Genomic DNA, 25,062 nt, shown 5'->3' on the forward strand with positions numbered 1-25,062 from the left:
CTGTTCCCTTTGCCAGCAGTCATTTTAGTTGCTTAAAGTAAGAAGTGTTGGACAGCTTTATTACAGATGCACTGTAATAGCTTGTCTGAAGCATATTTTGTCTATTGACATTTTGGTGTTTAAGCATTACAAGACAAAGAGCCTTTTTCTGTATCTTCCTGGCCTGCATCCTCCTACGTAAGCATTTGAATCTGACATGCAGCTCCACACCTTGCTGTAAGTACCTTGCTGGCACTACCTTGCTGTAACTCTGTTGTGAAATGTGATGATAAGAAGAGCTCACCTTGCATAAATACAGGCCTACTACGTGTTGCCGCTTTGCTCCGCTTTCTGAATTTGTACTTTCTACGTTCAGATTATGATTATCATTGCATGGGTCATGCCTTATTGGCATACACTTGTGATGATAAATGAATGAGATACTGAAGTGTTTGTCCCCCTATTTTCCAGATTACTGGTGCATTACAGCCCTTGAATGTCTCTGTGCACCATATCCAGAGTAAGCGTGCAGAAATCTACGCTGGGACGGTGGCTTCTCAGGTTCTGATCGGACTACACCAGCCAGCTCCACTAGTGGAGGTTTCCTCTTCCTTGAAAGACATGGTGAAGCATGCATATGAAGTGATTGACACAGAAGTGCAAGGTTAATTATCATAATCCTGTCATGGGGGGGAGATTTTTCAGAGGGTTTCATCCCTCTTCACTTGGAATTTTGTCTGTATGTCTGTCAATTTGCTTCCAAAAATACAGTGTAGTGAATCTCGTAAACTTTGCAAATATGGCCCTAGCCTATCCATTATAGGATGGAGAGTTGTAGTTAGCTAATAATTATTTTGGAGTTAGTAGTTTGGAGAGGAATACTCCCACTTCCTTAATTAAATTTATTTTCTCCTCATAGTATAGCCCATCTTTATATGAGAAAGTAAAAGTGTTGAAATTTATGGAAAAATCATTAGTTGTATTAAACAGGCTCTTAAAAGAAGCATTTTGGGGGGGAAGCAGATATACTCTGCTTTCATGTGTTACTTCCAGTAGCTTGCATGAAACGAAGAGTGTTCGTAGTCTGTTAATTAGTATAGCATATTGTTGCCTACTTTTAAAATGTAAATATTTTAAAGGTAAATATTTATATATATTTGGTTTAGATTATTTTAACCTACTTATTACTGTGTAGTAATCCAAACATTTTCACTTCTGAAATGTGTCCTGTTAAGCACTGTTGTCATCGCTTCCATGTTTACTTTTGAAAACTCGGTCCAACTTTCAGTGAAATCTCCTTCCCCCTGCTGCTGATATCTCTTAGGTCTGGATGACAGCCTGGATCTGTAAGCAAGAGCTGCCACTAACTGTCCTCTTATTCTAAAGAAATGGGGTAAAAAAGTGACAGGGTTATAACTGAACAGGAAGTAGTTTCAGGGAAGGGCACCTTTCTGATTTCATTGCACCTATATACACCCAGAATAGCTTCAGCAGAATTACTGGAGATTTACACTGTATTTTTCATATTGAGAGCCTGCCCTACACATATTGCAGATCAATCTTGACACTGCTATCAATGCCTGTGCAAGGTGTGTTCTTCTTCTTAGATGTCAACGAATGTTCCTATGCTGAATTCAATGCTTGTCCCGAGAAAAGCGCTTGTGTAAATGTGGAGGGTTATTACAGCTGTGACCTTCAACATGAACATGCAGATGTCAACCCTCACCAGCTGAGCACAAGAAAGGAAGGTAAGAATGTAGATCTCACCTTGGGAAATACTGAGAATGCTTCTGCAGAACTTTGTGGTCTGTTGCAGAAGTTACCTACCTACCTGCAAGGCAAAGATTTCTGGAGCATGCAGAGCCCCTTCTCCTCCCATGGGAGGAGGTGCCACATAAACCAGTTGATAGCTGTTTCTGATTGAAATGAAGTGTATTTATTTCACAGTACCTGGCTGCTTCTCCAGGCTGTCCCTCAGCTGTCCCCACTCACCTGCCAAACGCTCTAGATTCAGACCCTGACTGCTTCTCAGAGCAAGTCACTTGGTGTCAGTACACCTCCCCAGCCTCCTGGGGAAGTCAGTAATGATTAGTGATGCTATTTGTACACCAAGTTTCCTTCCCATTTGGACTGCGTGACTGCAGACAGGACTCAGTGGTTGTCTAATCCCACCCTGAGCGGCTGCACTGTCACTGAGTGTTCTGCTGGAGGCAGCTGGAGTTTTGCAGTGGGTGAAATAATTCTTTGTGGTACCAGTTCAGCAAAATATAGAGGCATGTACTTACAGCCCACAGACATCTATGAGCCTACTAATAGGCTTAAAGATAATGAGATAACTACTTGCAGATTCAATATTTTAGTTAGAAAAAGATTTTACAATTCTTTAATCTCAAAAATTAAGATAGTGTATCACTTTATGCTTTTGTGATATCATAATACATTTATTTTCATTTCTATTTATATTACTTCTATTGATGCTCTTCAGCTGTAAGAAACATGAATGGTATTTTGAATTTGCTTTATTAGAAATACTTTAACTCCTTGATAATACTATTTTTCCCTAGGCATGGCAGCATCTACTCCCAGTTTGGAGTTGGATCTCATTAACACTAGCAATAGCTCTCAGTCTACAAGTAATTCAAGTCTCTTGTCCACGACTAATCAATCTACAGATGCTGTGTGCTGTAAGTAACCTGCAATTTGAATGAATATTGCCTTGCTTTTAATTCAGCCACTCTTTGATCCGTTTTTCCTGAGGCTGATTGAGTCACAGGAAGGTGTTCACAGAAGCTGGTAATAGTTTCGGAGTGAGTCTCCACCTATGGAAATGAAAAGAGAGAGGATCCCTCAATGGGACATTCAGATCAGGGGCTGTTGTGCAGTGACCACTGGAGAAGCCCCACAGTTATTCGTATAGCTGCTAAAGGGAATTGGCCTCCTGGAAGTGGAGGTGACCACGCTGGCTTCTTGAGCCACTTGTGCCTTGTGAACCACTCAAGTGCAGGATCACAGGGCATGTACTGGATAATCCTCCAGTGCCAGAAGCATGTCAGCAAGTGCTGTGTGAGGCCGCTGTCACTCACTTGTCCTGGACCCAGCTCACTATATGGCCCAGGCTTGTCCTGGAACTAGGTATAGGAGGAACTGCTACTGACACCAGGAGCTCCTTCTGGTCATAGCCACTGGGATGTGAGCCTCTTGCTTTTGAGTCTCTGAAGATGTCGGTAGGGGACATGAATCAGGGATATTGGCTGCAGCTACCCTACGCTGCTGACAAGCTTTGTGAATACTCTCCCTGCTGTACATGATGGTTGTCTGAGGGACTATAATGGGAACAAACCCCAGTAGGTTTGTCTTTATATGGGTGACTTCAGCTCTTTCAGGCGAGAGTTATCACAATCCTTTTAATGACATTTTCGTCTTGTGGGAGGAAGTAGCTTTAAGTAGTCCTTTGCCTAGGTCAGAGAGACAGGCTGGATATTCTTGATCATCATCCACAATTTCTGATCCAAACTGAAGCTAGAGAAATCAAACTGAAGTCCTTCTAGAGCAGGGGCAATGTCTTCGGAGGCTTTTGGCAACCATATGATTGAGAGGCTTGGAAATAATTGTTCCTATTGAAATAATTCAAGAAAACAACCCTTTTCCTCAGGCTAACCATTAGCATGAAAGAACTGAAGTTGTGGTGGCAGCATGATGTGATCTCTTGGTTAGTGTGGCGGATGATATTCATCTCACCTGACCCCAGCTGTCTACAGGAGAGGTGTCTAGTCTGTGCTCACTACCCAGGTGCTCTCTCTAGTTACTGGGGACAGACAGACTCTGCTGGAGGGCAATTCGTCCTACCCAATTTAGACATCTCTTCCTCCTTCAAGGAGAGGAATAACCTCTGAAGGGTCCTGTCTTTTCCCATCGACATGAAAATGACTGCGCTGCACTAGAGTGGCATAAATAGGTGAAATGCTGCCCTCCACTCTGCCCTCAGCCTGTAAAAGCTGAGGTCCCTGGGGTTTTTCCAGGCACAAATCAAGGTAGCCTTTGCCTGAAGAGGTGCATTTTGATGATCAAAGTGACAAGAGACACAGCAGGTGTCAACATGTGTAGAAAACACAGATTCACTATTCCAAACTTATTTCTGATGTTTGAACCTGTAGCTCACTGGCTGATTATTAGTGTTACTAGAGATTCAACACAAATAGGCATAGTAAAAGGAAATGAAAAGAGCAAGCACCCAAATAATCACTCTAACGGGATGGTTCATGGATGAGGGTACCTGGTGCTGTGAGAAGGGCAGAATCTGTCCTGATGCATTGTAAAAAGGAGATTCCTCTATTGATTATCAAAGTGCTTGTCTGTAGTGGATATAGAATAATAAAATGCTTTAAAGATGAAATGTTGCTTTTTTTTTTTTTCTGTGATGACTCTTCCTGGGACTGCAATAGATCCCTCTACAGTTAGAAACTACCAAATCTTCAGCATTACCAGCAACAGTTTTGAAATGTCTTGGCATGTCAGTTCTACTCTGAACCATACTTTCCAAGTCCAAGTGTTCAGGGACAAAGACATTGTACAAAACCTGAAGACAGAGGAAATGAAAATGGATGTGTTTGGACTGGAAGCAGGTGTGATGTATTCAGTGTGGATCAGCTATGAAACCTGTGGAAAAACCATAATCGTCCGTCAAAATGTTAAAACAGGTAAACAGCCACTTAAAAAAAATATATATATTTTCTCCCTCTCTCTCCCTCCCCACCTCTTTCTTCCCCCACTCGCAGTTCATCAGTGATCCATTTGGTTACCCCTGAACGCCATTTCCCACCTTGTTCAGCGCCCTTTTTCTCTTCTACACCAGCATTTATACAATCTGGACTATCAGGCAGCAGAGCTCTGGCCTTAGTTGATCAAGTGGTGCTGGAGTCAGGCTATTACAGATATCAGGCTAAACTAGGATACTTTGTTGTTGTTGTTGTTTGTGCCTGGCACTGCATTCTGCTGCTGCCCATCTCCCATCAGGCCCCATTACTCCTGGTTGATGGCTGTGGCCACTGAGAAATACAGTCAACTGGTTTGTCAAGGGCTCAGCTGAGCTAACAAGGCTGCTCAGAATAAGGCCAGATTCCGCTGAATATTTGGGAGTGACCAGGATTAAAGGGAATAACAAGGACCATGTAAAAAAGCTGGCAGAATATCTGGATAATTTTGTTCAATTTGCTAGTGATGCTAGCTCCCTGAGACTCTAATGTCTTGTTGATCAAACATAATTTTGCTTTTCCTTTATTCTTACATTATTTTCTAAAAAAAAGAAAACTCTCCACATTTTCTTCAAAAAGCAGGCCGTGTATTATTTAATACAGACCAGAGTGAGAATGCTGTTTATGTTTGTCCATAAGAGCCTTCCCTTTGATCAGATGAGGGATGTGTCTAGTTTGTGTCAGAAGAAAGTTATTCCCTTTGTAGAAGGAAAGTAGGATGTCTAGTGGTTACGGAAACAGGGGACTGAACTTCAGAGTGAGAAGCTGGAGCACTTGAGCAAAATAAAAGTTTTCCAAGGATCAATCCAAAGAGTAACAGCCTCGGATTGTTTATACAGTTCAAAGTGGTTAAGAGATTCCTTGGCTCTTGGTTTTGGCTCACATGCTCAGTGTGTTATCTGTCAAGGCTTACCAGACAGAGAAGTGGCATGCACTGGTTTTTGTTATTATTTTCAGTTTAAGAATATATTTATTACCCATGCTACCAACATCAGGAAAAAAACATATAGTTCTGACAGGTGGACCAGAGATCAGCTCATAGGTAATTCAATCCTGGATGTAACTTAAATGCAGAGTTATGTAAGGTCAGATCCACAAGTATATGTGTATACCCAGTTCTCATGCAGTTCTAATTAAGCACCTAAATATTTTTATGTAAGTGCATAAATGATGTAAGTGCATCTCCTCAATGTATAGGAAGCTTTGAGCAGAATATTTGCTTCATTTTCTTGGTTTAATAGCAAACTTTCTCAACCTTCTACCTCCCTTCTCTCTCCATCATCTGTGCACATCAGTGTTGACTGAATACTTTCCCCTTCTGCTTTGTCGCTGTCTGGTTTATTATTGTGTCCTACAGAGGCCAAGATATTTGGTGTTACTATGAGGATTCTCAACTACAACTTCACTGATGATTTCCGTAACACCAGCAGCTCAGCATATGAAGAATTTTCAAGGCTGTTGCTTACAGAGGTAATGCTAAAATATCTGTGGGTAATTTTTTTTTTAATTTAGAATTTATTTCATGTAATAGAGGATTTTGTGCCTGGCTGAAATATCCCTTGAAAATTATCATACTGTTTCCTGTGACCTTTCTTTGTAATTAAAACAAAATTCAACTGACTAAGCAGATCAAGCCCTTGGCCTTATTAGCAATAGAGCCAATGAGCATTTTCCCCTACAAAAGGGCAAAGGAATTAAAGATGCAGGCATGCAACAGGCACGCCTTTCCTTGGATCTTTAGTTTGGCAATAAACTCACACTAAATTGACCTGAGGTTTTTTAATGGATTATTGAAAGTACATTGCTGGTATTCATTTCAGCACTGCTTTCTCAATATATGTCCAACTGCTCTCAAAGCTCTTTCTTTTTTAAGGAATAGTGAGCGGTTCAAGTTTTCTTCTCCAGACCCATTCTTTGCATGCACATATGTAGCCATTGTCCATGCTCAGGTGTAATCAGCCATAAACAAAAATTGAGTCATGAAGTCTGTTACCAGCTCTTATCTTCTCCAATACAGGAGATATTTCAGATAGAGTGATCTCTTATAGGTTTTTGTACACAACAGGGCCCAAAGAGAGGAACTTGGATTTCCATCCAAAACTACACTTTCCTAAAACAAAGGGTCCCTCATAAACATATGTGAATATAAATCTGAGGAAAAAAAAACCCTAAACAATAATTGAGCTATACTTGCAAAGGCAGTGCAGAAGAGGCATCTGCTCATGAGAAATTGCAGGTTCAACTTCCTGACATGTTTTTAAGTCCCATACCTGCAAATGTTTGCTTTTGTTGTGCAGGAGGATTTTTGTGAGTGAGTCTCCTCTGAGACTAATGCAGACCTAATTGTCATCATGGGGTTGGGAAGGAAAAAGAGTGTTGCCCGGCTATGTTGCTTCTGCCTTCTTGGGTGTTTGGAAGCAGAATATTTCATCTCACTTCCTCTCTCCTCCCTTTTTTTTTTCCTCCCTGCCCTGATGTGAACTTAGACCAATTAAACAGCTTGTTTGTAGGAATTTTTTTGAGCAAACTCTGGCTGAATGGGAACAAAGGTGTGTTGATTTATGGCTCTGCATTTCGTACTCAAAGGCATGCTTTGAGGTGAATGTAGGAACAAAAGGTTCAACATGCCTTCTAGAGGAGTGAGGTGATACTGCCAACTCCTGCACAGCTCAAATATCATCAGCAGTATGGCAGCTTTAATGTTCAGAGTAGCAGCATTTGTTCAACTGATGTGTCTCCTTAGCAGATTAGTGATCAACCATGGTATAATTGCAATATTGCCTTGAAGTTGGTCTGTCTCAAACACTTTTTTTTGAGGTTATCCAACCCCGTTTTTCTTGTTTCTCATCCTGAGGTTTGTGGATTCAGCTGCAGGCTGAGCTTGGACTGTTGAATTTAAAATAATCACTGGCAGCTAGAGCTATGCCCATACTGGTAAATGAAACATTTCCCAAATAATTCTCTGGCACTGACACCAATTGGCACAAACCAGCTTGCATTCATGCAGTTGGGTCTTCCAGAGTATGGTGGTCACATTCAGATTGACTGGTCTGGCCTCTGGCTGATGCTAAGTGTCAAACTCTGCATAGGGAACTGCTAGCTGGCAGCAGCCAAAAATCAGCCAGAATCTGCTCCAGCAACAGTAGAGACAACTAAGTTCCAGTGCCTGGGAGCACAGAGGTGAATATACAGGAGGTTTGGGATGAAAAGCTTATGTGACATACAGAGTTGACAGCAAGAGTCTGATGCACACAAACTTACCAGGCAGTTCCACTGTGAGACAGGCAAACAGAGACAGAAGGAATTCTGTTCCCTTGAGCCAAAATGAAGTTTGGTTTGTAAGACCAGTGGTCAGATGGGTACCATTTTCGAGGGTACCTATGTGCACCAAAGAGACTCACACATCTCTGTGCCTCAGTAATCTCTGAAAAGTAAGATTTTTGAAACGCTTTGAAACTTTTCTTTTTACAACATTTTTTATGTTGTACCTATCATAGAATCACAGAATCATAGAATCGTTTAGATTGGAAAAGACCTTTTAGCTCATCAAGTCCGGCCATTAACTTAACACCACTAAACCATGTCCCTAAGCACCACATCTACATGCTTTTGAAATACCACTTCCCTGGGCTAACTGTCCCATACTATATAAATCTTTAAAATGCTACCACCGTAGTCCAGTTTTAAAAGGAGCTTTTTCTGTTGGGTTCCTGATTGTCAATGCTTCTCTCCTTTTGCTCAGATTGAAAATTCATTTCCACCCAGCATTTCTTCTTTATACGTATCTGGGAAACTCAAAGTGCAGATTGAATCCTTGGAAGCCGGAAGCATCATTGTGAGGCTCAGAATCATTGTGGAGGATCCTGAGTTTCCAGCTGATGTCTCCACATTTGCCCCAGTGATTTCTTACCTACATAATGGCTCTGTGCTTTCGGTGGATCAGCAAAACACTAAAATAGAAGGTAAATTTTTAAACTTGTATTTGTTTCCAAAAAGTGGAACAGGTCTTGTATTTTGATAATGCACATTATCACCAGTGCTCTTCAAGAAAAGTACTTTATAGAGAGACAAAGTATGTGGTTTATTGAAGGAAAAACCATGACATGACAACTCCTCCACGGGCTTTTATTCGTAAGCCCAGAAGGAGACAGAAGAAGGAATGTTGGCCATCCCCAGATACCTGCAGGCACTTCTTCACTGTGTTTAAGAAGGAGTGGAACCCTTGGTTTCCCTATTAATTTTCCACCATCTTCTCTTTGTGAGCAGTTGGAAGTTTGTCTTATCTTTCTCACACTGAATTGTAGATAGGATTAATGTGGAATATTTGTAGCCTTTAGATATATATGCCCTCTAGACAGTTTTGTGCTTCAAGGCTGCAGGGATGTATGTGGGTTTAGGGAAAGTAACATCTTCACGATAGAAATCCAGCCAGAGAAATTCCCAAATGTCCTCTCAGTGAATAGGACTAAAGAAACATGCTTGGAATTTATGTTAAACTAGGCATTTGTTTGTCTTCAGTAATCACCATTTTTATCTTCAAAGGGTTGAGTTCTGGCTTCAGGTTTCCCAGCTGGCAGAGCCAGCCAGACTTCAGAGAGTTGCCAAAGCCAACGAGATTGGGTTATTCTTCTCCCCCCGCTCCCCCGTGTACTGAGCCCTTAAAGCTTGTTTACCGTGATCAGGAAAAGTTCCCTTTGGAGTTGCAGAAAATATGGGTGTTAAGACAAACAGGACAGATTAAACAGAGAGACAAATTGCACTTGAAGCCTACAGATACCAGAGTGGTAGCTGATATTGAATTGCAAGATGCTGATGTGTGCCAAAATACTTTACAACCATTATTGATCCTGGGACCGAAAGAGTGGGGGGGAAGGAGGCAATAGCTCAGGACTGTTACTGTAATTGCAGAAAGGCACATGGCTTCCAGTAGCACCACTCTCAGCCAGGAGCACAGCCAGCTCCTCCACTCCTCCTCAGGGGGGAGAGAAAACAGGTCTATGTCTGAGCTCTGCCTAAAGAAGCATTTGTTTGACATGAGTTTCCTAAAGTCAAATGTGGAAAATAAGGCAAAGGAGTGCAGCACATGAAGGAAAGATTTATATAGTAGGTTGTATTGCTTCCCAATCCTTGAGAGCCCTTGGATGTGCCCAGTAAGCCTGCACAGCTCCTCTTGCACCAGTGGAGCAATGCCACCTGGATCCTCTGTGGAGCATGACCACCAAAAGGCTGTGTGCTTGGTTTAGTGACAGTGGCAGAGGATTCAACTTTGAAACAACAAGAAGTCAGAAGCAATGGCACAACTGAAGGGAGTAGAGCAATTGCATCTCTCCTTGAGGACTCATAAATTATTAAGTTTGTGATGAATAGCAACACCAAAATGTTTGTCTGTTGAGTGAGGCAAAGTTAGAAAAGAGAAGGGGTTGTGTGATGAGTCAGGTCCAAGATCCATCTAGCACAATATCACGTCCCTAGTAGTAGCCAGGAGACAATTCTGGGAGAAGTGTAAGAATACAGCAAGTGTGGATGATGCCTCACTAATACTCTCTTAGCTACTAACTGTTTTCAGCTCCGGGATTCCCTGAATCCAAAGTGATTTCTTTGGGTTTCTCCTCCATTAATTTTCAAGTTGAGCTTAGGACTGCAGGTTCCCTGTGAAGTTGTGCAAATCTTGAACATCTTCAACATCATTAGGTGAGGAGTTTCAGATTTTTACCCATTGCATGTACCTCTTACAGGTATAATGGATAATCAGAGTGAAAACAACGGTGTTTTATTTTTATAGTTCTTGGAGCAGGATTGTTGGTTGAGTTGTGTGTATAGGGAAGGCATTTGCCAAATGTGAAAGGCCAAAGAGATGCCAAGGGTGCTGAAAGAGAGCACAGAGCACACCTTGGCTGAGATGTAATGGTTATCATACAAAAAAGTGTGGCGCGTGTGTGTGTATGTGCATGAGTGCATGTACTAGCACCAGTGAGCACAGAAAAGAACATAAATGTTTTGGCCTGATGCATGATTGAATGTGGCCATCAGAGGTGAAGGAATTTGCTTGAAAAGCTGTGCTAAGTGATGAGAAAGGAAACCCTCAGAGACAATGGAGCCAGTGAATGTAAGTTATCTGGCAATTAGCAGGAGAGCATCTCTCAGATGGTGCTTGAAGCCATCAAGAGTCACAATTACCTCACAGCAGAATAAGGCATTAGTGAGAACACATTCATTGCCGGTGCTTTGATCAATCCCACATACTTCTGTATTCCCTTTAAGTGGCTTAGTCTGTAACGTAATAGGCAGATGCTGACCATAGCCACATGAAATTGTCTAATGGAAACAATCATGGACACAACAATTATCTAATCAGAAAGAAAGAGAAAACAATGGCTATATGAGCTGGAATGAAATAAAAGGGGAAGGATGCCTGCAAGCAGAAAGATGAATGCATGTATGTGCACGCACGCACCAGCTCTGCGCTTTCTGTTTCTAGAATGGCACTTTCCTTTCTTTCAGATAAATAATCACAGTGATTAATCTCTGCAAACTTTCAGAACAAACACTTATGATCATACATTGTTCAAAATGATCTCCTAGCCTATGATCAGAATTGTTTTTCCCAAGACTCAGTTTTCAGCCTGGTTTTCTGCCCTCCCTCTCTTGTGGCCCTGAGGCAGTGAAGGTATATGCACAAGGGAGTGCACACAGGGAGGGTTCTTATGGGATTCTCTGAGATTGTTCGCGTCCAAAACATGAACTCGAACTTTGTGTATTTGCTGGAACAGGGTGCGAATAACGTAAGACTCCAGATCTAAGTCCCTCAAAAGTGAAGGAACTCGGCAATAAAATAGCTCCATAACATGAAAGAAGCATCTCTAACTGATTCAGAGCAGCTGAAATTGGACTATGTCTAAAGGAACACCTTTGGAGCATATTCATGCCCTGATGAACCAGAAAGAAGGTCACAGTTTTATAGTATTACCTGTGAGAAGAAATCTTTTATAAAAAGAGTTTTTCCCTTCAGCACTTCCTCTGTTAAGAACTGAAGAGAGCTTGTCGTGGGAGCTACTTGTATTTACTTTTTGTTTGAAGCAGAAAATTATTTGGATTAAATCTATTCTATCTAGTGGTAGCTTGTGGTAACAGATCTATTAATTACCTGATGTATCTGTAAGTACTGTATGCATAACTAGGTATAATGTATGCTTTTGATATAGCTCTAGTACAAATCTACAATATTTTTTCACTTCAAACAAATGTTTACTTCAAAAAAAAAAAAGAAAAAAGTCTTTACCTGGAGAAAATATTTTTCAGAGTACAAGGACAAAGGTTGATTTTTATGTGAGAGAATAATAATGCAGATAGATAGTGTTCTGCGTCACTCAGAGTTGGCTGTCAGGTAAACAACGGGAAAGGAAGATTACATTCATAAATTCAAAAACTGAAGAAAGAACTACTTTATGATTATTTCTATCTTAACGCAGCCAGAAGGGAGGCTGTCTGACCAATGTTCTGGTTCTGGTCTTACAGACTGGGATGAATGTGCTTCTCACACTGAGAACGACTGCTCTGCATTTGCAGAGTGTATCAATTTGATGGGCTCATACCTCTGCAGGTGCAAGACAACTATGGATACCAATCCATCCCGACCTGGAAGAAACTGTGAAGGTGAGCAAAAGACTGGCATGTAGTTTCTCTTTGCCATGAAAGGTTTGAATAAGTTGTGCTTTCCTATGTCTGCTTTTATTGTAACTGTTTGTATGGCACACAATGTGTATGTAGATGCACCTTTGCGGTATCTGGCTGAAGGAGTACATACAGTTTGTTTCTGAATATGAACCCTATATATGTCTTCAGATGAAACCTCTCTGAGATCCTTCATGATTAACCTAATAACTGAATGCTGAGCAACATGAGGAGTGCTTTTTCCTCTTTTGGCATGTCTGCAGCTTATTTTCTCCCACTGTAGTGATCCATGCCCTCTCATACAGAAGAGGAGACCCAGGAATCAAATCTGCTTCTTTCTAGGCACAAATCAGATTCAGCACTGTAAAAATCGAGTATGCTACAAGGTGTTAATGAGATATCCAAGATCTGTTTCTGTAATAATATTACACATGGTTGAGTGGTCTTGACCCCATTTTCAGGTCAGACCTGGCATGCTCTGATGCCTTCTCTGTCCAGTGTGAGGTCCCATTTCAATGTGCATTTGTTGTGTTGCAGGTGAGATTGTGGACCCTCTCACTGAAACGATGGCTCCTGAAGTAGCAAACAGCACACACTTTGCTCCTGAAGAAGTAAGCTCTGCAGGCCCTGCTTCCCCTGCCACCACCGAGATGGTGGCTGCTGTAGGCTCCGAGATGAGCATTGCCCTACACCTCCCTAATGCACTGCCCCCGGGTGACGAGCAAGCACCCCATGGTCATTCTCCCACCAGCACTCCTTGGAGAAAAGGCCTGGTACCACACATGGGCTATGGCAGGAGCAACAGCCCCACAGCCACAGGGATCACCAACAGTGAGAAACTGGCTAGGAGTGCAGAGCAGCGGGTGGACATAAGTCCATCTCAGCCAAGCTCCATGGCAGAAGCTTACCCCTGTGCACCGCAGCGAGTGACCGCTCTCACAAATGTGCCCACGGGCACAACCGGGCAAGAGCAACTCAATTTGCCTTTGCTGGAGTTTTCAGATCAGACAACCTCTGCTACTACCAACAGTCAGACAGCTTTTGGTGTGCTTCAAACCAGCTCTCAAGATGGTCCTGGTACAGCTCTGCCTGCCATGGGGGAGGCTGCTCTTCCCACCCTCAACACCACTCTTGGAGCACATGTGGAGATGGGAAGAGAAGACAGCTCTTGGTCTGAGGAATACTCTGGAGCCCTGGGGTCATCAGCCTTGCCAGGCACCTCTCCAGCTCCCAGCCTGATGCCAAGCCCAGTCATGAACACCAGTGAGTGTGCGTTTGGTGTGGATCGGCACATGTGGCAATTTGGCTGCATAAAACCTCACTCAGAGTCAGGAAAGATGCAGAGTTAGAATCAGTGGTCTGGGATGGAGGTGTCTGAAACTAGTTTTTCTATGTCAAAGTTATTTTCTTGCAGGGATCGGCATTTTTTTCTAAATCAGCATGTCAAAATAATTTCTATTTCTGCTAATTTGGCAGTTAGTTTTATCAATGTTACATTTCTTCATCTCAAAGCAGATGAAGCAAATCATATAGTGTGTTGAGCATGGCTCAGGAAAATGTAGAATCATAGAATCATAGGATAGTTTGGGTTGGAAGGGACCTTCAAAGGACATCTAGTCCAACCCCCCTGCCATGAGCAGGGACATCTTCAACTAGATCAGGTTGCTCAGAGCCCCGTCCAGCCTGGCCTGGAATGTCTCCAGGGATGGGGCATCTACCACCTCTCTGGGCAACCTGGGCCAGTATTTTACTGCCCTCATGGTAAAAAATTTCTTCTTCATGTCTGGCCTGAATCTCCCCACCTTTAGTTTGAAACCGTTACCCCTTGTCCTGTCACAACAGGACCTGCTATGAAGTCTGTCCCCATCTTTCTTATAGGCCTCTTTTAAGTACTGAAAGGCTGCAATAAGGTCTCTGCAGAGCCTTCTCTTCTCCAGGCTGAACAACCCCAACTCTCTCAGCTTGTCCTTATAGCAGATGTGTTCCATCCCTCTGGTTGTTTTTGTAACCCCTGTCCTTTCCCACACATTTTGTTTTCTCCTGGATGCTCTGGCTCCAGGGTACTGCAGCAGCAACCACCCATAAAGTTACCTGAGAGACCCAGGAAGGCAAACAACTTGCCTTCCTATTCACCTTAGTGAAGGATGGATTAAACAGAACCCCACATATCCCCTGTGGGACAGGAGCTGCATGGAAACCTGTGAGCAACTTTTTCAGAGGTGGTAATTGAGAGTAACTAGACTGGCAGGGAGAGATTAGTCTGTTTAGGTTTGGGCAGATGTGCTGCAGCTAATTAAGCTATTTTTCTGTTGATTGGATCTGAATCATTTTTTGAGATTAGAGTCAGATCTGGTCTTTAAATTACAGTTCTGTTTGGGATAGAAGTGTCGCCATCTTTGTCCATCACTATTTTTTTTTCCTTTAGTGTGTTCATTAGTGATACATATTTCAGGGTTTTTTTTCTGCTTACGTTTATTCTTTCTCTCATGTCCTCCATATCTCTCTGATCCCAAACCACACTCCTCTCTGCTATTTTCTCTTCCCCTCCTCTACAGCCTCCTGTTCCTAAGGGTCTCCACTGGTCCAGCCCCACTTCTGCTTCTCCTTCATTCCTTCCTCCCTGGAAAACCTCTTTTTCAGCCACCAGCTCTGCTGCTTCTCCAGCCTCTCTTGTACCACCAGTCCTGCTCACCAGTGCCACAGTGTCTACTTCTCCGCTCCTGCTAAGCTCTGGGCAGCCGTGTTGATGCCTCTGCTCTGCTTCTGTCTTCTCTCTTCTTCGTGTTGTATCCTTCTCTCTGCCTGGCGTTGGTGAGACATGGGAAGAGAGCTGCTTTGGGACCTTGGTGGCCACATTGAGGAATCAAATAATTTTGGACTGAACAACATGTTGACATTGAAAAGCTCCAGCTGCTGCTTTGCTTTCTGTTCCCCCTGCCCCCTTTCAATGTAAGGAAGCATAAAAAAATGTGAGGGGTTTTTTTGTTTGTTTGTTTTGTTTTTTTAATGAAAACAAAAAATGTTCTCTAAAATAAAAATCAAAATAGCTAATTTTAACTGACAAAAACAAAGGTCATTTTCTTCCAGACAGAAAACAAGTTAAAGAATTCTAGACAAACGAGTTTATAAAAACTTGTTTTGTTTTCTTGATGAATCAAATATTCAGCCAAATGTTTTTGCTGGGAAAGGAGCCTGTAAAGGGATTATTCCTTGGGAACAAGAGGAAGAGCCACCAGAGTGGTATCTCACCAGCCTGGGACAGGAAACTTACAGGGCAAAAATCCATGTTTGGTGAAGCTGAATATAGAGCTCCTCCTTGTGGCAACACCTCTGACCTGGAAGGTCAACCTCAACCAACTCTTCATAGCCTGTCACGTCTTCTAAATACCGACTATTCTAATTCTAAAATTGTTCAGAATATTTTCTTCTCTCACCACCTGATAACTGAATTTAGTTTATCTCCTAAAGACCTATGTTCACATGACAGGATGAGCCATAGCAAAAAGAAAGCCCCAAACCTTTGATCTGACCAATGGTGGTGTGGGTTCCTTTGGGATCAGAAGTATGCTGGGATGAAGAAAGCCCGCTTAGGTGGCTTGCTTTAAGCAGACATCACTTTCTCCTCCCCCCTGCAAAACTTTTCTTGATGACTACTTCTTTTTCTCTAGTACCTGTCCCAGCTCAAAAGATTGTTGTCCCCAGCGTCACTAGAACCAACTTTGATATAATGTGGTCCACAGAGTTTGTGCAGAGCCTTGCTTTTCAGTTCTTGGTGCTTGATAAAAAGCAGCTAATATGGGCAACCAGAATTCAGTATAGGAGTCTGACAGTCTCAGAGCTGGAACCTGGTGCCTTATATACTGCTGAAATTGAGACAGACGTGTGTGGGGAGGAAAGCAGTCTCTCACAGACAGAGCTGACAGATGTAAGACCTACAGGACGTCTGTACCATTTTTGAGAGGCATCCAGGGGCCAGATGGGGCAGACAAAGGTGCTGGATGCCAGTGTTTAGGCATCTGGGTTTTTGGCTACATTGCAGCCTTCTGTTGTTACAAGTTGATGCATAACCCATGTGGCCAGGCGTGCCAGTGACTGTCACACACTTGTCCATGAGCTCTAGTCCATGGAACATGCATATAAGTTGTCTTTTTCTTACTTTGCAGCTGTCCAGAAACTTAGTGGCATGGTGCGGATAACAAACGTGAAATACTCTCCAGGCTTTAGCAATACAAGTAGTGAGGAATACCAAACCTTTGTACAGCTCTTTGTTGATGAAGTAAGTGGCTAAGAAGGATGTGACCTGTTATCAATGTCAGTGAAACCATGTGTGCCATCTTTTTCCCATGAAGGCTGTATGCCACATCTGCCTTCCCTGACACATCTGTAAGGTCTGAGTTCCCCGACCGTCTGAGACTGCAGGATGAGCATGCAACTGTGTTTAAGAATGGGATCAGGATTTGGGAATTCCTTGGTTCTTCCATTTCTTCTGCTTCTCAAACCCAGTTATGCTGACTTACTGATTTCCTCCAGGGGTGTGGTTAAAAATTAATGGATATTTGCCAAGTGCTCTGATATCCTTGCCCTACACAGTGGTATATTAATGAGCTATGTAAGTGTTATTACCCTTTGTCATAGTAACTTAAGGCTGACATTTCTGGAAAAGGAGTGGTTTCTTGTTAAGTTCCCTTTGCCCAAACTTCTAATTAGAACGCGGGATATCAAAGTGCACTTCTAATTAGAGCGCGGGATATCAAAGTGCACTGTGATATCAGCTGCACCTTTAACGCTCTTGTAATTCCCAGACATTGCTTATGACAGTATCAGTCTCCTAATTTCTTAGTGAATTTATCAGAAGTCTGTTCCTGCTGGTGTTTAATCAAACACACCTCTGCTTGGAAAAAGCTCTGGTTGTGCTGAGCTGCTTTATTGCCTTCCTTATCTCCCTTTATCTGTCTGTGTTTTTAGAAGCCTTGGTAACTGTGATTATAAATCCACCTCTGACAATCATATGAATTTTCAAATCCTGCAGAAGCCTCCCCAGTCTCTCACTGTGCACAGAGTTACGACCTGTCCCTGCAGTGCAGTTGTCTGCAGTGGGTGACAGCAGCGAGTTTTCGGGCTGAGGCCAGGCCAGCAATGGGTTAGAGATACCTGCAAGGAGGGAAAAGCACCATGCGCTTAACTGTGCATGATGTTTTCTTGGATATCAAAGAGGTTTCCTACTGGTCATTACTGGTTTGCACCTTTCTGGATGTGTTGGCGGAGCACAGCTTTCCCTGCGTTGTTTTGACCCCAAGCTGTCACATCAGAAAAACAGTCACAAAATCAGAATGACGTGATTAGCAAAGTGAAAAGGGAGCAATTCTCCACTGACCTCACTCTCATTCAGCATCACTCTCTGCCCAAGGCTATTTTGGAATGGCATAGTATTTAAATGGGCTAAAATGAACATATTTTCTTCATGGGCTATTCAGTCAGATATATTAATCCAGAAAGTCATTGATACAAATATATTTTGGTGTCAGTTTTACCTATTTCTGAAAGTTTCAGGCAGAGAATGATCACTTGTGATTATGAGGAACTAGCTCTTTTTTCCAGCTCATCGGTTTTATGGATCAGCTGGCGAGATGTGTTAGTGTTGATTCCATCTATCTCTGAGCCACTGTATGTGGGCTATAGTATTGTAGCTACTGTAAATGGCAAAATATGTTGCGAATGTTTTATTAAAAATGTTGTGTTTCTAGATGCCAAGAAAAAGGAAGTTTAGGAAAAAAAAAGATCTGCATATTTTCTTTTCAGGTTATAAGGGTGAGAAATAAGTGAGGAAAGTTTAATGGTCTTTAAAAGCACTATCAGGTTCCAGTGAAATAAACTTTGCCAGAGGTTTTTGTTTTGTTTTGTTTGTTTATTTGGGTTTTTGTTTGTTTTGGTTTGGTTTGCTTTTTTTAAAGCTCTTTGGAGTCACCATCTACCATTCAGAGCATTTATAAATCCTAATGTGTATGATGTTCTTTAGCTTAGAGCCACCAAAATGTGGTTAAATTGGCAGCACAGGAAATGGAAATACTGTCCTTTAGATAACGTGTAGATGAGAATGAGGTAAAAACTTGATGTGACAACTTGCACTGTCATTGTCTAGGCTAATTTCACCATCCTCCTTGTAACGCAACTAAAAAATGACACAGCTAAGGGAAAGAGAGTATTTTAGTCTTCCTGGGTTTTGCTGAGCTTGTCTTTTGCAACAGCCAAGAAGAATATAGTGACATCTAGGGTTTATCCTCAGAAAAATGAATCAGGAAAACAGAAGGTTTGAATTGAAAATGTATTCACTGAGGTGCATTTAATTCCTGAGTGGGACAGGTTGTTTTGAATTCAGATACCTTAAACACCAATTGACAAAAAGTGTAAACCTAATATATGATGTTGTCTTATCAGGGTGACCCCTTCATTTGGAAGTGACATAGACTTTGTTTGACATAGCTTAACACACTTAAAATGACTGCAGTTAAAGCTATCTGAATGTGGAATGAGTGTTGATACAGGGATTAAGGCAGTTTCATTATTTCAGTGCGATTTCACCCTTTTGTTAACTTGAGTTTATTCCAAATATTCGTCATCCTTACAGTTGCTGGTGATGGTGTTTAGGCAGATGTGTGCTCTAGTACCTTCTCTCTGAAGGTGCAGCCAAAGCATGGGCAGTGGGGAGAGTTTTTTTTCTGAGTGCAAAACAAGCTTAATGCATGGTTCTGTTCAAATTAATGTACGTTTCACTTACTTATTTCCAGTTCCCAGACTGCCAGTGCATTCCCTGTTCTGCCAGCCGTGCAGGCTTCTGGGCAAGTACCCATGATAACTCCAAAGAGTTGCTGACATTTTGTCTGGAACCTATGGATGGGTTGTCCCAGAAAACCCACCAAATATGCCATAGCCACCCATAGGGTGAGCCTGGCTGCCTGAACCTGCAACTATCCTTTTGCTCGAAAAACCTATTGGCCTTTCCTATCCCAATAAATGAGTTTTAATGTGGCTTCCATCTAACTCTGAACTTGAACTTTATCTATCTCCTGTTTTTCTTGCCCAAGCCAGGGATGTTCCCTTCCCTTGATCCTGGTGTTAATTTTGCTCTTGTTCTCCCCCTTTCTTGTGACCATTTTTCTGGCGTATCGATTTCTCCTGGTCTGATATTGCTAGTGTTTCCTTTGTATGCTATAGAAATTGTAGATACAACGATGGATCCCAGGATAATTTATTTGTTCAGTAAGAAAAGCTCATACTCAAGGGTATTATATATTGAATAGCTCCTTCTAAAAAGTTTGCTCTTGTTTTTCCTTTTTTTTTTTTTTTTTCCCCCTAGCCTCACTTCATCAACCATTATTTTGATAACCTAGGGTGTGGTACCTGTTGTGAAATCATATAGCCTTCTGGATAAAGGGGTTTGTAGTGTCACCTAGTGGCTAAATACCAATACTGTGAATGTCCCCTTGACAATTCTTAAGCTCTGAGTCCTGCTTTGTGATTAAAAATACGAATGAGGACAGAAACAAAAGAAAGAAAGAAACAAACAAAAACAGACAAAAAAATTTACCAAGGCTTGGGTAAAAAGAAATATTGATAAAGTAAAATCTTCAGGACAGATAAGAAGGGAATACGGGGATGGACTAAGATGATGTCACAGGCATATGTATTTAATATCCAGAAGTTTAGATAAAAACTATGAAAGATGAAAACTTAGGGCTGACCTCCAGCTTTTCAGTACATGTTTGTGAAACAGCAGAAAGAGAGAGGAGAATGGTCCCAGAAGCTCCCCAGCTTGGTGAAAGGGAGATTTGGGGGCTGACAAGGACAGCCTATGGTCTGCCCAGGCTTCCACAGGGCAATTAGCTCTTTCCATCATCCTGGCTCTCCCTGCCTGCCCCTCGGGACACTGCAAGGTCTGCAGTGGCTGCAGGTCCGTGGGAGCCCTTTCCAGTTGCATGTGGGGGGTCAGCTCCGTACGTATTACCTTTCCACCAAGCACATGCAACACACATCAGCTCTGAGAATGCAGAAAAGGGCTGCAGCACACCTGCAAATCTGGGCCTGTCTGCAGGGCTGGATAATACATAGCAGGCAAGTAAGTCAGGACTGGATAACACAGAGCAGGCAGGTAAGTCAGGCTTGGCACATAGGTGTGCAAGAGCTGTGGTCATCTGGGAGAATCCAGCATAAAGTGCATGAGCTCTGTGCATGCATGCAAGAGAAATGAGGCTCCTTCTGCTGTTGGCTCCCATTGCTAACCCTTGCTTTGCCTCTTCCTTGGGCTTTCCCTTGTGGAAGTCACTGCCTGCACCCCTGGGCTTTACACTTCTGACATAAGTTCTGCTTTAAACCCATGGCTGAGATCCAGACCTGCTGTTCCAGATATTTCCTGCAGAAAATGTGTAGAGGAGGGGGTTGGAGGTGACCACAATGTAGCCCCTGCCAGTCCCCTTATTTCTCTGGGAAGCTGAGCTAGGGAAGGAAGGGAGTGAGGTACTCTATAGATTGGGCTTAAAATGTTGATGCAGTACTTAGGGACATGGTTAAATGGTGGACTTGGCAGTGTGAGGTTAACTGCTGGACTTGAAGCTATGTGTATCCCAGGCTCAGGAGGTTTGGCAGGGATGACATGGCATTTGTACTTTGTGTGCTGCTGGGAGACACATGTGAAAGATACTAAGAAACACAGAGCATCTGTGAGCATCTCCTGGAGAAAGGGAGAATAGAAAATACACAATCCTAATGAGAAAATTTGTGACATTGATGGATGGCATCACTCAGCCTGTGCTTGCTCTTCCATCTGGTCTTCGGGTATGCACTCTGCCTGCATTGTGGTTAGATGTTGGGGCAAGACCTGACATACAAATCCATGTGTGTATGTGTGCCCTGCTTTCCCTTGGGACATGCAGGTAGGCAGGAGTCCAGTGCAGTGTTATCAGGCCCCTTTTCTGGGCAACTAGAGGAAAAGGACTGATAAGAGAGCACTTGTGAATGTTTACCAGTTTCTCTTTGTGGTGAGTTTCTTAGAAACAGGCTTGTATTTCTGTGTATAATGTTTTCTCAACGTGTTCTTTAAAGCTGAATTAATGCCTTATGTCTTGTCTGGGGTGGTCCTGTGAGATGATCCCATCTGACCTGTATCTGCTCCTCCTATGGCTGGTGCTAGGCCTGGAGATAAAGGAAAAAAATGCTGAAAATGCAAAAGCTGTTGGACATCCCCCGGGGCCCCTGTGTATGCCTAGATACCTTGCCCTCCTCCTGTGGGAGGAGAAGACACTCCCATGGGCAGCTGCCCTCCAGAGGTAGCACCCAGCCTTGGAGGGTGGAATGGGAAAAGGTTGCACATACAGCTCCAGCCTGTTTATCTCTTCCAGAGGGGTTAGTTCCCTCATCTGAGCTGGATCGCAGAGAGGTGGAGCAGCGCACCTGATGCAAAGGCTCACGCAGGGCTGTATTTTCCCATCCCACAGAACGCAGAGCATCCTGCTCTCCCATGTGGTAAAGGATGCTGCTTCTGGGGTTATTATGAATAAAGCTCCGTGTGCCTTGAAAAAGGTGGTATTTTCTTTCTTAGTCTGCTGTTGAAGTCGAAGGCCACTGTGTACAGAATATGAATGTTTATTTTACTGGTTTCTGTAGACTGCCCTAAGTTCAGCTGTGATTTGGTGCTGCAATACTTTGAGGGTGGCTCTTCCCATTCAGAATAGTGCAGAGCCATTTCCTAGCTCTGCCCTTGGACTCTCAGGGAGGACAGTGAGTTGGGGTTGCGGGCCCCAATGACAGAATTTGCAGAAATAATATGATACTCCTCAGGGAAGACTTTAACGCAACATTCGTGAAATCAGATTGAGGACTGACTTGATTGGAGGTTGAGCTGTGTCGCAGTGCTGATGGCATGAAACACCCTTCTTTTTCCTTTGTCCTGGCCTGGGCATTTAAAGAGAGGCAGGTTTACACTCAGTGATAACCAGGAGAATTTTTCTTATTTACTTCGCTCTGATGATAAATCATCTGTGAAGAAAGTCTTGCAGGTGGTCTGCCCTAAGCTATAATGTACCTGAGCTAAGGGAGCCCTCCGAGATATATAAGAGCTGTGGAGTGTCAGGAGGTATCTCCGCTTCCATTGGCATCTCCTCCTCATATTGGGTTGCCCACTTTCCCCAGAAGCATTTTGAGAGGCAAAACATGAGAGCTTCCTGTCATTCTACTCCCTTCCTTGCTGATACCAGAGGCAAGAACCTGTGCCAAATGACAGAGGAGATATCTTAATTGCTTTAATATTGCTTAATTGTTTAATATTCACAGTTAAATATATGTCATATCCCTCAGCTGCTGTAGAAATGTTATAAAGCAAAAAGTCAATTTTCTGTTGCTTCACTGCAGAGTATGAGTCACAAATGTAATGCATAGTGTTCTCTTCTGGGCAGGGTAGAAAGCCTAAAATGTGGTTGCCTCTATCTCTCCGTCTTCACATGCCTTTTGTTTTACTCCAGGTACATAGATCTCTGCCCCCTGCTGTTCTTCAGCAGATGGATGCTGGTCTGATTCAGGTGTTGATAACAGGTATTACTAATGGGAGCACAGTGGTAAGTTTCAATTTACTGATTGCAGAAGATGTGGATATCGACTACATCATCACCGCTTTTCGTGATGCCTTTGAACAGAGCTATTTCACAGTTGACAAGAGCAGTCTCTCCATAAATGGTAAGGAACAGCTTGTATTCCAACAATTCTTCAGAACTAGGAGATGATAAAACCTATTACTAATCTGTATTTTTTGAGGTGAAAGTGTTTGCAAAACAGATGTAGGAAAAGCCATTCTCTCACATTATATCGCTCATGCTTATCTGTCCAATAAGCTTTCTTAGAGAACATCAAAAGATGAAATAAGAAGTGAGGTATGCCTGATCTAAAAGGACAAAAACAGCTGATCTTTTTGTCTATAGATAGCATTAATTTTATATAGAAGAAGATATGAAGATGTTAGAAGCAGTGCTCACAAACTGAGTGTTTTATAAACTACCAGTGGAAACAGCTCCCTGTACAGACACAATGATCTGTGTTTAAAATAATTTTGAAACACGTGACCCTCTGCTATTTGCTAATAATTTTGCATGAGATAGAAACCCCAATAAACAAATACATGAACACGTGAATTCTGCCCTGGGAGTACATGTTTTCCTCACACACCTGTGGGTTGGAAGTTCAAACGAAAGTCCACACCTTACCAGGACGTGCACAATGACTCCTTGTACAACTTCTTTTCTTTTATATGTAATTTAAGCCTGTAACAAGAAACATTAGCATCCTGACTAACTGCTGTTGAATTCTGTTTCACAAGTTGATGTGTCATCTCTGGAAAAAAAAGCAAATTCTATATCCTTAACATGATATGTTTGTCCAAAGAGCATTGTTATAAGCTATCAGTTAGAATCTCATGCAAAATTACTTCATAAGAATCTATTTGGTCTGCCCTGTACATTCTCTTTGCCTGTTACCGTTACAGCTGTGAATTTGGAAAGTTATGTATCCCCTTAATTAGTAAGATCACAACTATCTCCATGTAGTGCTTTGAAGTGTGCCTGACCTCCTCGAACTTGTGCTAAAACAAATGTTTTTTTTCAGGGACAGGGCCCCATAGAACAGCTGGTTAGCACTGCTTTCCAAGTCCTACCTATGGTGTTACGTCATTCTTTGCCTAGTTACAATTAGACCTTCAGAAGTGAAAGGGAAGTAAGGCATATTTTTCCTTTTAAAAGTGAAAATTTTGGCCAGGTAAAAATTAAGAAAGCATCGAGACTGCAACTTGGACCAGTCATATAAACCTCCTGCTTCACTCATCCTGGGCATTTACTAACCATCTCCTCAGGAGTGTGGAATGGGGGAGGCAACTGAGGAAACCTGTGGGGTCGGAAGCCTCCCCTTGGGCTGTTGATCAATTTAGGAGGATAGGAGCTCTGCAGCAGGCTGTCTGCATTTCAGTGAGTATCTGCTGAGCATCATTGGTAGCACAGTTCCTGGAGGGTTTTGTCAGTGCCGTTTAGGCTGTGCTTCCCACCTGTTCTAGACCCAGCAGCTCCCTGACACGTACAATAGAGCGTCATACCTAAGAGGCGCAACGCCACCATGATATCATTGTATGACTTTGCTCCAGATTCAGAAACATCACATTTTCATTTCTACACTCTCCACCTTTGCCTTTTGCTTAAATATACCCAACAGATTATGATGAGTGCAAAAGCGAAGAAGATGACTGCTCCCCAGATGCATCGTGCCATAACACGCTTGGGTTTTACCAGTGCAGCTGCAACGAAGGATTTGCTGATGTGCATCCAGAAAGACCTGGAAGAAGCTGTGAAGGCAAAACAAAATATTTTATTATCTAATGTCTAACAATGCTTAGTGATCTGTTCTTTGTTGGATCAGGGTCACACTTGCCACAAGTCTTCAAATTTTGCCAGAGCTTAATTTGGTTCACTGTTTCCAGCTGGAACCCAATGGGAAAACTCTTGCAGTGGACTTCAAGTATTTCTGACTGTAGTACTCTGTCACAGAGTTTACTGTGTTAGTATTTAGTGCTTTATAAGGTTCTTTTAACAGTTCTGTTTTCTCATATTTGCCATTAAAATTAGACAGCATTGTC

At 42.5% G+C, this 25,062-nt stretch overlaps 1 protein-coding gene across 4 annotated transcripts in view; it reads left to right on the top strand.

The window, feature by feature from the left end:
- Positions 1-25,062, top strand: part of UMODL1 (uromodulin like 1) — a 75,670-nt gene that overhangs the window by 36,556 nt on the left and 14,052 nt on the right. For all 4 annotated transcript variants that reach the window (XM_065068535.1, XM_065068544.1, XM_065068538.1 and 1 more), the window contains 11 exons: positions 451-643; positions 1,587-1,727; positions 2,544-2,663; positions 4,422-4,676; positions 6,088-6,200; positions 8,473-8,692; positions 12,246-12,383; positions 12,939-13,664; positions 16,565-16,677; positions 22,913-23,123; positions 24,642-24,779. In XM_065068535.1, coding sequence (XP_064924607.1) covers positions 451-643; positions 1,587-1,727; positions 2,544-2,663; positions 4,422-4,676; positions 6,088-6,200; positions 8,473-8,692; positions 12,246-12,383; positions 12,939-13,664; positions 16,565-16,677; positions 22,913-23,123; positions 24,642-24,779 — 2,368 coding nt within the window. The remainder of the gene's footprint in view (positions 1-450; positions 644-1,586; positions 1,728-2,543; positions 2,664-4,421; positions 4,677-6,087; positions 6,201-8,472; positions 8,693-12,245; positions 12,384-12,938; positions 13,665-16,564; positions 16,678-22,912; positions 23,124-24,641; positions 24,780-25,062) is intronic.

This window comes from Columba livia, chromosome 1, assembly GCF_036013475.1.
Source record: "Columba livia isolate bColLiv1 breed racing homer chromosome 1, bColLiv1.pat.W.v2, whole genome shotgun sequence".
Lineage (NCBI taxonomy): Eukaryota > Metazoa > Chordata > Aves > Columbiformes > Columbidae > Columba > Columba livia.